Source organism: Anabrus simplex, chromosome 2, assembly GCF_040414725.1.
Source record: "Anabrus simplex isolate iqAnaSimp1 chromosome 2, ASM4041472v1, whole genome shotgun sequence".
NCBI lineage: Eukaryota > Metazoa > Arthropoda > Insecta > Orthoptera > Tettigoniidae > Anabrus > Anabrus simplex.
In genome coordinates this window covers 814,549,780-814,566,944 of record NC_090266.1, presented here as the reverse complement: position 1 = coordinate 814,566,944, position 17,165 = coordinate 814,549,780, and the positions used below count along the sequence as shown (strand labels likewise).

Here is a 17,165-nt window from a genome sequence, read left to right as displayed (position 1 = left end):
GTTGGAAGTGATTGGCTTTGTGTATGTAGAGGGATCTGCATGCCCTGATAGCTTGCCAGAAGAAGAGGTACCGTAACTATTTACAGTAGATGTAATAACCATTTTTGTATAGTCTTCTTAAAAGATTTTAAATATAGATTGTATTTTAGAGCCTACAGATTCAACTCGAGGCAGGGGATGTGTCAGTCCTACAGGCTCTTCCTCAAACACATATCTTGAAAGATGTGGTGACTCCTACAGTGCTATCACTGGAAGTAGTAGATACTGAGATTGGCAAGTATTTCACAAACTGCAATATTGTTCTTATTCTGGGCATTATTTGAAACTTGCAATAATAATAATAATAATAAGTGATTTATTTATAGGTAATCATGAAAAGAAGTTAGAGGTGCCTCCTGAATTGGAAAATTCAATTGAAGGAAGGGTATCTTTAGAAATACCTTCACCACGAACTCCTACTCAAAGCTCAGCGTCACGGCAATATTGTAAGTACCAGTATGCTTTAGTTTGATAATAATGAGCACTCAAATGACAATTAAGTTTTATTGAAAATTCACTCTGCTTTATTCAGTCAGTGACTTCTGTCTGCTTTTACACTTTCGGAGGTGATAGCGATTGCACAAGTTATTACACAGGTAGGCCTACAAACACAGTCATCGGTTGCTTCTGTTCAGAATACTTGTTAGAAACATTAACTTTTGTTTACTTGGATTTAATTAGTCTTATGTTTCAGCTGTGAAGAAATGCAAGACTCCTAGTAGGGAGAGAATTGGAGTTCAGTTGTTGGAGGCACGTGAGAAATTTACAGTCTTACAGGAAGACAGTAATAGAACTCAGATGGTAAGTTCCATTTACAAGAGTTTTTTAAAGAATGAAACCATGACTCAGTTAATGTAACTTAAAAGTTTTCACTTTGTTATACACAAATTACAACACCTAATATACATGTAAAACCATTGGGTGTTTTTTTTCAGGTATGTTATAGTGTTGTAGGTGTTCAACAGCCTGGAAAAGCCTTTAAGTTATATTTACAAGAGTGCCAAAATAAAGAGAACTTTCCTGTTTGGGAATCAGTGACATGTTGGGTTGTGGTCCATCTAAAATGACCATCAGTAAGAGGGGGAAAATATGCTTTCACTATGTCCTTACCAAATTTGCTGCTCGTTTACACTTTGATTTCAAGTAATTGCTTATGCTACGTACATATTAATGATGTAATATGATAGAGTTGGCTCGTGCTCTATTACATATGCCATTCACTCTTGGCAAGTGAACACAAGGATAGCACGACAGTTCATTATAAATATATTTTTTTTATAAAGAGAAGTTTGACTAAAGAATTCAAGTTATGTTTATTTTTGCTTTGGTTACAAATATAACTGCAAAGCATACATACTGAAATACTTATTGTCTGCACATCTGATGCGATTGGCTATAAGAAAGTCTAATATAGGCTACCCTTCAAAAGGAAATAACTGGCTATATCTGCAAAACAAGTTGAATTTATTAATAACCATTAATGTCTACAGCAGATTTCTCCTATTTAAATATTGTGACCAATGCCTATTACTCCAGCTGTCCACAAACCTGCAGTATGCATGAATTGTATGACACACTTCATCCTTTTCTTCACCAATTGGATTTCCTTGGCAAATGCTTAATATATTTCATCTTTTAAGTATACTGACAAGTAAGCAATGGTATGTGGGTATTTTTTGTTATTTGTTTAACTTTATACTGACACAGGCAGGTCTTACGGTAACAATGGGATAGGGTACAGACCTCTGCACATGGTAAGATGGTGTTTAGGGGTTGTAGTAAGGATGTAAAGGAGAGGGCATATAAGTCTCTGGTTAGACCCCAACTAGAGTATTGTTCCAGTGTATGGGACCCTCACCAGGATTACTTGATTCAAGAACTGGAAAAAATCCTAAGAAAAGCAGCTCGATTTGTTCTGGGTGATTTCCGACAAAAGAGTAGCGTTACAAAAATGTTGCAAAGTTTGGGCTGGGAAGAACTGGCAGAAAGAAGATGAGCTGCTCGACTAAGTGGTATGTTATGCTTACAATATTGTGATTTTTTTATTCCACCAATTGTATTGAAAAGGTGGAATAAAAAATCACAGTATTGTAAGCATATTATAGCAAATTCAGTACGAGTCTAATCATGAGATTAGTTACATGTAAGTAGTATGTTCCGAGCTCTCAGCGGAGATATGGCGTGGAATTACATTAGTAGACGAATAAGTTTGAGTGGCGTCTTTGAAAGTAGTAAAGATCACAATATGAAGATTAAGTTGGATTTCAAGAGGACAAAACGGGGCAAATATTCATTTATAGGAAGGGGAGATAGGGATTGGAATAACTTACCAAGGGGGAAGTTCAATAAATTTCCAATTTCTTTGCAATCATTTAAGAAAAGGCTAGGAAAACAACAGATAGGGAATCTGCCACCTGGGCGACTGCCCTAAATGCAGATCAGTATTGATTGACCGAGTCTGTGCGACATAAAACCAGTAGCGAGAAAGATTTTTAACATTAAAATATTAATCTTACACTGTTCTCTTTCTATGCAGATGATTGGTGAAGCAGCAGGCTGAGGCAGCAATGCTTATGGCCAAGGCTGCGCTACAGCAGGCTGAAAATGGACGTCTGCAAAACGAAACAACAGAGAGGCTTATTGGAGTGATTGGAAATCAGTCTATAGTTATGGAGCGATTCCTGACTGTAATTGAAAAAATTAATAAATATCTTGACTAAAGTGATTATTACTCTTTCTCCATTATTTTTGTACCCTCATTCAGTAGGACGTGGCAACTCGTAGTCTCTAATCAGAACTTTCTAAGGATTGCGATATGTGGTATGTCTGTCAGACTACCTAAGTTTTCGCACTGCTTAATTTCAGACTCTCTGTGAACTTGCATTCGGGAGATAACAAGTTCAAAACCTATCGGCAACCCTAAAGATTGTTCTCTCATAATCCACACAAGGCAGCCGTAGCTGTATCTTAATTAAGGCCACGGTTGCTTCCTTCCCAGACCTAGTCCTGTCCTATCCCATCGTCACTGCCATCTGTGTCGATGCAATGTAAAAAGCGTAGCATTTCAGACTCTTGTGCCTTTGAGTACTGAGTTGGTAAAAGCATGCAAAACTTCTCGTCATCAGAGGTTACCAAATGACGAAGCATGTAAAAATGTGTTGATAGGTATCTATTAATTTTTTTTAATGATTTACATCTGTCTGAGTAGGTCAGGTGGTAGAGCACTGGCCTTTTGAACTCAAGTTGGCAGGATTGATCCTGAATCAGTCCAGTGGTATTTGAAGTTTTTCGAATATGCCAGTGTCACATTGTTACGTATTGGCACATAAAAGAACATCTATCGGACAAAATTCCAGCAACTCCGAATGCCTCGAAAGTAGTTGGTGGGACAACAAAAGGCATTATTATAAAATTGTGTATAATATACCTTATTATAGTTGGACAAAAGAAGTTTATTATAGTTTATCTCTAACCTTAATTGCAGAAGAAATATATAAACTGAAGGTAGTGAGTAATTACCTATCCCTTTGCAATACCTCTACTGAAAGTAGTTCCAAGGACAGTTTCATCCTGTGTATTTATCCTAACCTAGCCTGTGTCCTTTCATGAATACCCTACTGTGTAAGAAACTGAGTAAAAGTTATGAAGATTCGTTTATTGAATTATGCTTTATTTGATTGTATGGTAATCACAAAGAATGGATAAAAATACAAAAATACACTAGGTCAACATCTGATAGAATCAGAAGTGAGATTGAACAGGTTGTTAGGGCTTCCAAAGTAAGAACACCGATGACAGCACTGAACGAGATGTCCGGTACTCTGCTTCTCTACACCAATCTCACAGTGCTGAGCTGATCTTGTGCTGGAAGTATTTGCAGCAGCCGTGTCTAGCCCAAATTATGTTGAGGGAGCACCAAAGATTTGTTTTTAAAATACAATTTGCTTTACGTCGCGCGCGCGCGCGCGCGCGCGCACACACACATCTTATGGCAACGATGGGATAGGAGTGGGAATGAAGCAACCGTGGCCTTAAGCCCCAGCATTTGCCTGGTGTGAAAATGGGAAACCATGGAAAACAATCTTCAGGGCTGTCAACAACAGGGTTTAAACTCACTATCTCCGAAATGCAAGCTGACAGCTATGTGGCCCAAATTGTGCAGCCACGCGCTCGGTACCAATTCTTTCTTTGGAGATCAAAACCCTTTGGTTTCTTTGCACGATCCAATGTACCGGGCGAGTTGGCCGTGCAACTGTGAGCTTGCATGCGGGAGAAAGTGGGTTCGAATCCCACTGTCGGCAGCCTTGAGGATGGTTTTCCATGGTTTCCCATTTTCACACCAGGCAAATGCCGGGACTGCACCTTAATTAAGGCCACGGCCATTTCCTTCCCACTCCTAGGCGCTTTCCTATCCCACTGTTGCCGCAAGACCTATCTGTCTCAGTGCGACTTAAACCAAATTATAAAAAATATACATATATCTTATGTTTTCGTAGATGACTCATCCTTCCAGCTTTGATTTAATCAAACCCATCCCCATATCTGTTGAATAGGACAATCCCATCTCTTAGTTTAATCTTTTGATCCAATCTTTAGCTAGAAGCTGTCAGAGGTGCATCATTCATGAACTTCCCAAAGATATATCTTCTAGATTATGCACAGCCTTCTTATATGGTAACGGCAAAACTCCAAACATTTTAGACTAGTTTGACGTTTCCTCAGTAGCGACATAGGGGGGGCCAAACTGATATTGAGATATATAAGTAATAACGGAAGGTCGAGTAACCGATATCGAACACCCCAGGTGGAAAGATTTCTACTCTACCGATGCCATGCTGAATCGCGAGTGGGTTCAAGGTGGATATGAACTGCGACACCTGCTGACAAGGTTCTCCGTTCATGGGTTCCATTATAAACTTTGTAATATAAAGCGTTATCATGAACCAGGTTTGAACTGTGTATGTTTAATATGGGGTGCACACTGTACTAGGTACCATGTTTTAAATTGTAAACAGCGATCAGAATCACTCGTGAAATTTTGCAATTATATTGTAATTCTTTGCACACTGTGCGCGTTAAATTAATTATAATATTAAGAACGGCTTGTGACTGGGAAACAGAACATTCAATCCCAACCAAACTCCTCAAGGAAGAAATACACTACAGACTATTAACCCACTATTTTTTTTGGAACTGGGTTTTAGTTAAAGACCGAGCCCAACCAAATATCAAGTAGTAGAAGAAGAAGAAGAACCTACTATTTGTTCTCCTTGACATTGGTGTTTGTTTAGAATCTGTATTTGATGAAAGGAGCATGTTAAAACGTAACCTCAATGCGAATGAAGCTGTCTTTTGTACGCTCGTGTGTTCTACGTGGCTCGCTTAGAATTTGTTCTCGTGTACAGTGAAGAATATACTGTTATAATTGCCACAATGTTTTCTGACTTTATTTGGAGTCCATATGATTACTTTCGTTATGGCCTTTTAGGATTTAACTTATTATTTATCATGGTATAAGTTGTGATCATTTATTTTCTTTTAATTCACAGTATGTTTTCTATCTAGTAATTTTCCCTATGTAATTTTTATTAATATCTTTATTGCAGTATTGCGTATACGTGTACCTGACATCATCTCGGGTACCCGTAGTTTATGTCAGTGAGGAAGAAAAGTACTTTTACGATCCTAGAACCAAGAAACGACATATGTTTCCGTCTGTAAATTACCGATGGAGTTATGTACGCGATGTACATCTGAGCGTTATTATACCTGCATTTAATGAGGAGCATCGACGTAAGTATTATATTGTCAGATGATGACATTCCCATTTTAATTTGTATGATGCTGCGCGTGTGTATGGGAGTGATGAATTGGAATTTTTTTTACTTTGAATAGTAGACGAGCGAGTTGGCCGTGCAGTTAGGGGCGCGGAGCTGTGAGCTTACATTCGGGAGATAGGTTCGAACCCCATTGTCGGCAGCCTTGTAGATGGCTTTCTGTGGTTTCCTCATTTTCACACCAGTCATATGCTGGGGCTGTACCTTAATTAAGGTGACGGCTGCTTCCTTCCAACTCCAAGCTTTTTCCTATCTCGCCGTCGGTGCGACGTAAAGCCAATTGTAATTTACTTGAGTATTTTTAATACATGTATTTATCATAATTTTTTTGCTGCTAATACTGCCTACCTGTTGTGTCAGTTTATTTAATAAGGGAAGAAGTGATGTGTTACATTAGAATAGCTTTATTTAATTTGGTGAAATACAATTGGCTTTACGTCACGCCAACACAGATAGGTCTTATGGCGACGATGGGATAGGAAAAGGCTAGCAGAGGGAAGGAAACGTCCATGGTCATAATTAAGGTACACCCCCAGTATTAGCCTGGTGTGAAAATGGGAAACCACGAAAAACCATCTTCGGGGCTGCGGACAGTGGGGTTTGAATCCAGTATCTCCGAAATCCAAGCTCACAGCGGCTCTCTCCTAACCGCACGGCCAACTCGCTGCACGTGTGCTGAAATACATGCGGCACTAAGTACACAGTGCGATCATAGAGATGTCTTGCTATTTATATGTTCAATATTTGCATTACGTTTGTTGGTTGTAAGAAACTGGGTATGAAAGAGGATCATATAGGGACAAAAAAATGAAGTATAAGTAATTATTGCTTATTATTCAAACAATCGATAATTCCAAATCAATCTGCAATATTCTGGTAACATAATCGTAAAACAAGTAGGTGCAGGTCCATTATATGGTAATGAAAAGAACAGAGATAGGAATTTAGGTAAAAGCAACGCATGAAACACTAGAAGTATTGGTGTCTGTAAAATTACTGTCCTCAGTTTTGATTTTGTAAGATTTTGCAGCAGAATTTTCAGACTTGCAGGTAACATTGTATGTAGATTTGTACCTTAGATAATTGTTGATATCAGGGTCTGAGCATCTCATGTAACCCTTACTCCTCTTCCCCCATAGGCATGCTTTGGTATGGCATACTGTCATGAGTACAAACTTCTGGTAATAGGCCTACCTCGTGCACACCATAACTTTCCTGGTGGGGGGGATTTTGAGGAGTGATTGTTCCAAACACACACACACACACACACACACACACACACACACACACACACACACACACATGCTCTCTCTTACTGTCTATTTTAAGCCACTGTCAAGGAAAAGTATTAAGGTTAGTGTGAGATCTAAACTAACTCTGGTCTCACCTCTGTCACTTACTGGGCCCTGTTTCATAAAACTCAACAGGTGCAACAAATTCCACAGTTTTGTCAGTATATCATGACTAGAGCTCTGAAGTTAGGCAAAATGCCTTTTTAATCTGGGTGGATATATGGAAGTGTCACATAGAGACAAACGTGTTTCCGTACGTTTGGGAACGGTAGGATCAGTTATTATTTTGCCTTTTTGTATATTTTAGATTCCGTAGCCTATTTGATAGCTTAATCCCTCTTTTAGTCTTTTTTTAAGTTGTTGTGGATACTTTCTGCTGTTATTTACATATTGAAATTAATCAATGAAAAAAATATCATTCAAATGTACTGTATTAATAATGAAGAAAAATAATTTTTAACGTAATAGATAAAAAATAACATTTACACAAACAGTATTACATATTCATATTGCACAAAACTCCACTAAGAACTTCACAAGCCAAATGGTGCAGAGGGTTGTCAGGTTTCTTCCTTGTTGTGGAAAATTAAGTGTTGATGGTGGTTATCGTTTTCAGAGGAAGAACAGCTTGGTAACCATCCTCTTCTAACACTAAGCAGAGCGCAAAAAAGGGGGGACTGATACATTGAAAACTGAAGGTATCGACCAAAGAAAGGAAAGGACCACTAAGAGCGTGAAAATGAAAGACTTCCTAGGCCCCGCAAATCTAATACCTTCGGCGTCAGAATAGAACAATAGTTGATCAACGGAGGTCAGACCGGAAAGGTAACAGCGAGGAACCTGATACAACTAAGTGGAAGCAATGCCAGACTCGGGTAGGGGAATTGTGGTCACCAACCCACACTCCCAAGTTGAGAGGCCCTGGTCCCCCTTTCAGTCTCCTCCTCTTACAACAGATAGAGGATACCGTTGACGTTATTCTATCATCCCCACTGTCAGGGGGATGTAAGATTATGTACTAAAATGTGATGCAGATGTGTGTTACGTAGCTTGCATTAAAGCATGTTTATTATTTTAGTGCCCATTTTTGTCATTATAAATGCCTATTTTAATTATTTTACTGCCTATTTCCTAAATTTTAAGTGCTTATTTGCCTGTCTATTGTAGCGAAAAATAAGTGCCTGAACTTCAGGGCTGTAGTCATTACTATCTTCTGTTTCATAAACGTTACAAGTTTCCCTTATGTGACATGCAAAATATTTTAACTAGTCAAACTTAACCCTTTAACCACCAATGTCCGATTGATCGGACGTTTGAGATTCAATCTAAAAACGCCAACGTCCGATTGATCGGACGTTCCGGAAAAAATACTTTCCAAGTTATTTATTCGTTTTAATAATGTATAATACATGTTTTGGACTAGTATTGGATTAAATAAGACTATATACAACAAGTTTAGTTGAGGAACTTGCTGCCGAATGGCTTGATGGCCAAGCGGCAATTCAGCTCCCGCGGGAGGGTAACAAACCCCTTACTATTTACCAAAAAAAAAAAAAAAAAAAAAAAAAAAAAAAGGAATGCAACTGTTCCATATTCAGAAAGATCAGTACTAGTCAAGGTGGTAAATGGAAAAAAGACCAGATACATTTCTAAACAGTGTAAGAAGGGTGTACACCCTTTGTGCCCCCCTAAGCACATTTGCTGGAACATGTCATAAACATGTGTAAATATTAGTAAATAATTCCTTGTATCATATTTTTAAGGCAAAAAGTGAATTTTTGAGCGTTAAGTCTGTGTGAAATAGACATTAGTAATCAGGAACTGCAGCATTTGCATATAATGCAAGATTAGAAAATTTCACATTAATGTACTAATAATAATAAAAATATTGTAACTGTAATATTATACATAAGGCTCTATTTTTTCATATGTAGCATAGGAAACACCACCTCTCTAAAATAATTCAGCTTTGAATTATCATTTCATGAAATAAAAATTTAGAAAATAAAGGTGCATTAATTTACATCAATAAAATGCCCGAAGCATTACCTTTGAAACAAAAAAATGCCCATCCAATTTACATAAATTGAAGTTATTACGAATAATTTACTGCAATGTAAAAAGTGAACATTAGGCCTTGGCGGTATAGGACATGGACACAACATATGAGGCTGGCGGTCAAAAACTTGTTTCTTAAACGTGACTATTTTATGTCAGATCTGAAGTTTTCTATATTATGTTCTAGATGGCTTTGAGGAGCGACTTCAATCATTGAATGCGATGCACAAATGATCACCTGTTATTACATAAGAAATAAGTGATAAAATCCAAGACTGAAATTTAACCTACATTTTATTTCTACTCACTCAGACAGAATGGCAAGTCATTTTGTTAACATTATGATATTCAACAGGCAGTGCAGTGCACGCAAAATTTGCTCTTGAGGTGTGATTGAATAATTTCTCTGTGTTTGTGACTGCAAATGCTGTCCTATTGAATTTATAATGTATTCAGCTGATTTATTGCTAATACAGGGGTGCTGAAATGGAAGGTAAAGTTAATCCTTTGCCTAATAAACTGGTGTAGTCTCATGTCAGTTCCATCACTCTAACTACTGATACTACTGTTTTGCTGGAGTTCATTGTATGCAAGAGAACGTAAATTACAAATCATTCATGAAAATGAACTCGCAAGTTGTATATCCATTACAGGATTACCTAGAGCCTCCGTGTCTCAGGCGGCAGTGCGCCAGCCTCTCACTGCTGGATACTGTGGTTCAAATCCTGGTCACTCCATGTGAGATTTGTGTTGGACAAAGCAGAGGCGGGACAGGTTTTTCTCCGGGTACTCCGGTTTTCCCTGTCATCTTTCATTCCAGCAACACTCTCCATTAACATTTGAACTCATCTATCAGTCATTTACCATTGCCCCAGAGGAGTGCGACAGGCTTCAGCAGCCGGCACATTTCCTATTCTCACTGCGAGATGGGGGCCTCATTCATTCCATTTCTGACCCGGTCGAATGACTGGAAACAGTCTGCGGATTTTCATACAAAGGATTAAATGTCGCCTCTGCAATGACAGTTCTACAAATTTGTAAATATGTAAAAAAATAATGACTTATATCTATTTCATAACACTATGTGTAACTTACAATAACTTACTTTTAATAACTCAGTTTAAAAGTTTTATGAAAAATGAAATGGCGTATGGCTTTTAGTGCCGGGAGTGTCCGAGGACAAGTTCGGCTCGCCAGATGGAGGTCTTTTGATTTGACACCCGTAGGTGACCTGCGCGTCATGATGAGGATGAAATGATGATGAAGACGACACATACACCCAGCCCCCGTGCCAGGGAAATTAACCAATTAAGGTTAAAATTCCCGACCCTTCCGGGAATCGAACCCGGGACCCCTGTGGCCAAAGGCCAGCACGCTAACCATTTAGCGATGGAGCCGGACAAAAGTTTTATGAAACAGGCATATGTAAAATTGTCGTAAAAGTCTACGAAGTTTTTTTTTTTGCTAGTTGCTTTACGTCGCACCAACACAGATAGGTCTTATGGTGACGATGGGACGGGAATGGGAAGGAAGCGGCCGTGGTCTTAATTAATGTACATCCCCAGCACTTGCCTGGTGTGAAATTGGGAAACCATCTTCAGGGCTGCTGACAGTGGGGTTCAAACCCACTATCTCCCGGATGTGAGCTCACAGCTGCGCATTCCTAACCGCATGGCCAACTCTCCCGGTTATGAAGTTGTCATGACAATTTTGTGAACTTAAATTTTTATGAAACACAAAATCGTTAGTATGTAAACCTGTCTGACAATTTCCTGTCACATGTGAAATGGTAATTTTTATGCAATAGGGTCCAGTGGTTACTGGTGACTTCCCCCGACAGTAATCACTGGACCCCCTCTGTTTTTAGCACACCAAGCTGAGGACAGGAGGGATTGACTACAGGGCAGTATCCCAGAATCTTGCAGAAACTATGCATGAGAGTTTCCTTACTTACTAGGATGCAGATGAAGTATACACCCATGGTATCCCCTGCGTGTCATAAGCGGTGACCAAAAGGGGTGACCAGCCTGTTGTAGAAGGCAACTAAAAGGGTTTCTTTTTCATCATATTGAGAGCTGCTTGTAGACTAAATCAAAATGTTGATGTGCGTGCTGCTTGGGGAGGGGCCTCTTATGTGTGTGACTATGCTCAAAATGGAATGTGTGTATCTAACCCTTAGCCCCGTTTCCCTGTACGGGGTGTGGGAAGAGGTGAAATGATATTTTACGGCATGTTTTTATGGCCAATTGCCCTTCCTAATGCCAATTTCAGTTGACAAAATAATGAAGATGAAATGAGTGATGGTGAATTTAACTGGGTGAGGAAGTGGAAGGAATGAGCTGTGGCCTATGAATAGGAACTGTATTGGCATTTGGTTGGAAATTAAAACAGGACAGCTGACAGTGGGGTTCAAACCTTCCCACCTGCCAAATGCAGATCTTCGCTGCTTAGCTGTAGCATGTTAACATGCACGGCTGCTCTGCTCGGTGATATTATTACTGAAATATAAGGTAAAACTGTTTTTTCTGGAACTGGTATAATCAAAATCAGGAACATTTGGGAAAAAAAATACCGTATAATACAGAATACCACCTGACAGCAAATAAGACCCGCACATCTGAATTTCTAACGACGTTGTTGTCAGTGCGTAATCACTGGCAGACGTCATCCACTTGGTGTGGAGCTGTTTCAATTCAGCTTTGTAAGGGCAGTTCACACAACCAACCAATTGCTGTAGCATAGAGGTCAGCCCTCCTGAAATTATTGCCAGATCAGATTTTCCTTTACTTATCAGCTGGTTAACGGTATCTGTAGTATGGCCGCAATAACTGTTGGGCACAAGCAGGCTCTTCAGCAATAAAGCTCCCAGGCGACTTTACTGAACGCATTTCACCCAGTCCTCAATTAGCTCACTGTCCATGACTGGGCTCAAACGAAAATACCAGATGGCAAATTCCCTTTCGGAAGTGGTTTTCTTTTCAGAACCACATACGCAGAAAGTTTGGTTCCATCAGCTAACATGCATAACATTACCATACAGCATTGCTTTTCGTAGGCAACAGGGAGACTGGAAATAGACGTATTTCTTCACATACACAATCTGTTTCTTCGATAAAAGCTCCGTATCCACCCACAGCTTGCATTAAAACCCTCCTTTTTAAGTTCATTTGTGATCTCTAATGATTTGCGTTGATACATTTCAGTCGATACACCATAAGCTATTTCATGTCTTTCGGTCACGTATTTACGATGCCATTCTTCAATTTCAGGAAACTGTGTACTCTGCCCTTGGAAAGCTTTACAATCATTGTTACTTTTTAATAACGTTTTCTTCTTCCTCCAATTGTGAATACATGATTCATCAATATCATATTTTTTGCCGGCAGCACAATTTCTGATATTTTCAGCTTCTCAGTTTCTTGCTCACAGTAAATGACAGCAAACACTTTTTTGAATTCATCACTTGTTATCACTGATACTTCTTCACTCAGAACACAAAGTATTAATCAACTGCCACACCATGTTGTTCCAGTAACGCGGATGTGAGCAACGGAGTGAGATTTGAGCTGTTGTCAAGTCCCGTAGCGTGCCATGAAACCGCTGGTGCCACATTGACACATCTTCAGAACAATGTATAATGAGGCTATGATGTGAAAGGCTTAAGTATGACCCACAAACAAATTTAAGGTGCAATATTTCTGTAAAAAAAGAAAGTGCAGGTGGTATTCAGGAGGTGGTGACAATTCCTCATCAGATTCATCAGTACCACATTGACACGTCCTTGTAGTTCTGTATCGTCCACTATATACTCTCCATCTTCCTCATCAAAAAATTCTTCTCCAGAATCACTTTTTAATAGGAAGTATTCAATTTCTTTGTCAACAAGAGATGAGTGTATACTTCCAAGACACCATGATGGCTACATGATAGTGGGAACGAAGTTTCACTCCAACAAAGCTGAAATAACATTAGACCGCTTTCAAAACATGTGAAATGGAGTGGTATATCTGCCGTACAGAGTTTCTTTGAACATTCCAACGAAAATTCAAAGTGTGACACTGTATCTCGTACATATGAGTTCAGTGAATTAGGTACTGCAGCAAAACGTATATGTACAGGTTGGGCGGACAAGGAATGGCGCTCAGAGATGTGTGTGTGTGTGTGTATATACACTGACTGAGCAAATGTCATGGGATAGCGGAGCACTGATGCGCAGGTGTGTTGTCTGCGCACCACTCACCCCCTGTGCCAGCGGCAGTTGTATAGAAGATCTTGTGAGCAGTGGCTGTGCATGTGACAGATGTAACATGGAACGTCGTCGTGAGCTGACACCGTTCAAACGGGGTATGGTGGTCAGTGTCCGACGGATGGGAAGTGCGATTTCGGAACTGGTAGCTGGAAAAATTATAATGTCCAATAACGGACCATTTATATTGGTATTATAAATTTACTCATTCGGGACAAATATTTCAGATTCCCTATGGGAATCAACATCTGTATCATTCATTCGATCAACCGTGTCTAGGGTGTATAGTGAATGGTTGAATGCGGTTGTCACTGTCCACAACAGACGAACGACCGGCCGTTCAGCCGCCCTCGATAACCGTGACAGGCGACATCTGAGACAGATTGTCAATAGTGACAGACGGGCAACCGTGCAACAAATCATGGCTCAGTTCAACACAGGCCGTGCTAGACACGTCTCCCAGTGGACAATCAGTAGGAACATGGGTTCTATGGGTTATGGGAGCTGGCGCCGCACACGTGTGCCACTGTTAACCCAACGTCATCGGGCACAATGACGCTCATTTGTCGCCAGTCACCAGGGATGGACACTGGAACAGTGGCGTAATGTGATATTGTCAGACAAATTATGATTTCAACTGCACCATGCCGATGGGAGGCATCGTGTATGACGCAGACCACATGATGCGATGGATCCTGCCTGCCTCAAAGGTGTGGTCCAGGGCACTGGTGTCTCTGTTATGGTCTGGGGTGCATTTTTCCTGGTATGGAATGGGCCCCCTAGCTGTTCTGGAAGAGACTTTGAATGGTACGCGGTATGTTGAGCTGCTCGGGCACCATCTCCACCCATTCCCGGGCGACGTGGGAGCGATGTGGTGGTGCGTTATCATCTTGAAACACCGCAGAACCGCCTGGGCGCTGCATGTGGAATGAACATGTCCTGGAATGCAGGCTCCGTGCCATGGATCCTGCATCCACGAACAGACCAGCATTGGCGGCCGCTCTGCAAACGATTTGATGTCATCTGCGTCCAGAGGACTACCATGGACTTGTCGACTCACTTCCACGGCATCTCACTGCAGTTTGCAAGGCCAGAGGAGGCCCCACACGCTATTAGGTGACTATCCCGTGACATTTGCTAAGTCAATGTATATATATATGTATACAGTATATGGGTTTGGCATTGAATAGGTTGTTATTTGTTTATTCTTTATCTTTACTTATCACTTGTTATACGTTATGGGATACATGCTATTGTGGGTGATTTGAGAAAGGGAGTCCTGGTGCTCATTGCCTCAGTCAGCCCATATAAGGCATCATACAACATTGGACCCCGTCCAATACCTGCTGTGACCAGGTAGGTATTGCTGTGGCTGCTTGGTTTGACTACATAGGTCACTAATTGGAGCGGGTGGCATTTGGGAAGGATGCATTCTGATATGTCTTTGAAACCCCTCAGGTCTGTCCAGGGTGGCCCATTACCCAAGTCTTTAAATTTTGATTCACTCAGAGGATCAATCCACTGGGAACAAGTGCAGCGTGGAACTATGGGTTCCTGGTTGCTACCAGAACCAATGGGGGAGATCTCAAGCTGGTGAAGTCTATCTTTTTCAGTAGAAGGTGTCTGCGGCAAACTTGAGGACCTCAAGAAAATGCGCAGTAGTAGTTTGTTATTAAAGATGTGCACTGTAGTTCCGGCTGATCATTTGCTTAAGTGCAACCACTTTGGCGAAATCCCCATCAGAAGGGAAGAGTATAAATCCTTGAATCTGGTTTGCGGAGTCATCTTCCACAGCGATCTCATCTTGACCACTGATGATGAGTTGATGAAAGAAATGAAGAACAGTGGCGTGAGACACGTCTGGTGCATTACGCACAGTCAGCGGTGAAGTTATTGCCACCGGTGCCTTCATGGTCTCCTTCAAGTTGTCAGTGAACCAGGAAAAGTCGAGGTTACAACCTATTGTTATGATGCGAGGCCATACATCCTGCCTCCCCTGGCGTGCTATAATGCCAAAGGTTTGGACATGTGGTATCTCGTTTGAATCAGTCTGTGTGTGATACATGTGGAAAAGAAGCTCATGGCGTGGAAGAGTGCACTCCTCCAAACAGATGCACTAACTGGCCTGGTCTTCATTCTCCTCGAGATAGAAATTGTCTAGTCTATCTCAGTGAGAAGAATATCAGAGATCAAGACACTGGATGGTCTTTCCTACCAGGAAGCACACCAAAAGTTTAATTCTGTGTATGAACCTATGAAGACACTAGAGTTGAGCATGACAGCACGGAGTTTACCAGGTTTTAATTTGTTTCATAAACACGTGTGAAGATCGTTGCGCCCTAGGCGGCAGTTGTTTCTGTGAGCAGCGTCACAAAGAGTAAAAAAAGCTCGAAGTTTGGGGCCGCCCAACCTTCGGCCACTTGGGTTGCCTAGCCGGCACAGCAGGGGAGAAAGAAAATGGAATCTCCTTCCCCCAAGAGGTTGGCGAAAGTTGCGTCCAAGCTAGTGGCATTGTCGACCAGGGCTTGGAATTAACCTTCAAGCCTGTTCAAACAAGGAAAGGAGGCCACACTTACCAGTCTCTACCCACCACCTCCTGCGAAAGGGGAACATGGCGTCCATCCGGAGGGTCTGTGTCAGTGCCAGCAGATACTCCTGCTGGAAAATGTGCGTTATTCCACTGTAGAAGGAAACCCCCCCTCCCCCCAAAAGTCAAAGCTCAAGGTGTACATCACCTGAACGTTGAGCATCTATCTCATCTTCAGATTGAGATGTTGGTGTAGGTTAAAAAGTGTCTCGCTACCTACAACCTAAATTCCTCTAAAATGTCCATACTATGTCATTGTTACAGTGGAATTGTAATGGTTATGACTGGCATCTTTTTGAGCTGTGCCAGCTAATCAGTCAGTTCGTGGCAAGTAATAGTCTGTATTCAAGAAACTAATCTCAGACCGGGTCATCATACGGTCTTGAAAAATTTCGACACAATGGAATTACGGTATGTTAACTGGGCCTCTAGTGGTGTTGGTATTTTTACTTGTTCTGATACCTACAGCGGCCGGCTCCGTGGTGTAGGGGTAGCGTGCCTGCCTCTTACCCGGAGGCCCCGGGTTCGATTCCTGGCCAGGTGAGGGATTTTTACCTGGATCTGAGGGCTGGTTCAAGGTTCACTCAGCCTACATGATTAGTAGAATTGAGGAGCTATCTGACGGTGAGATAGCAGCCCCGGTCTAGAAAGCTAAGAATAACGGCTGAGAGGATTCTTCTTGCTGACCACATGACACCTCATAATCTGCAGGCCTTTGGGCTGAGCAGCGGTTGCTTGGTAGACCAAGGCCCTTGAAGGGATGTAGTGCCATGGGGTTTGGTTTGATACCTACAGCAAAGCGGTTCCACTGAGAATACAGCTGGAGGCAGTAGCGGTATGTGTTTTGTTGCCTGTCATAACTACGGTTTCTAATGTTTATTTCCCACCAGGCCAGCTTCTTAATATCATTGATGTAATTGATCTTATAAATCAGCTTTACCTCCTTTCCTTGTATTGGGCGATGCTAATGCCCATCATCCTTTATGGGGCTCTGAAATGCCTGGCTCCAGGGGAAGGGAGTTGGAACAGTTAATAGAACTGGATTTATGAATTTTGAATACAGGGAAATCAACACATTTCAGCGTAGCACACCATACCTTCTCCCA

General features: G+C 41.1%; 1 protein-coding gene across 1 annotated transcript in view; it reads left to right on the top strand.

The window, feature by feature from the left end:
- The first annotated feature begins 5,353 nt into the window (after positions 1-5,353).
- Positions 5,354-17,165, top strand: part of LOC136863696 (dolichyl-phosphate beta-glucosyltransferase) — a 253,703-nt gene continuing 241,891 nt past the window's right edge. Inside the window, exons 1-2 of the mRNA XM_067140056.2 lie at positions 5,354-5,401; positions 5,646-5,832. Coding sequence (XP_066996157.2) covers positions 5,354-5,401; positions 5,646-5,832 — 235 coding nt within the window. The remainder of the gene's footprint in view (positions 5,402-5,645; positions 5,833-17,165) is intronic.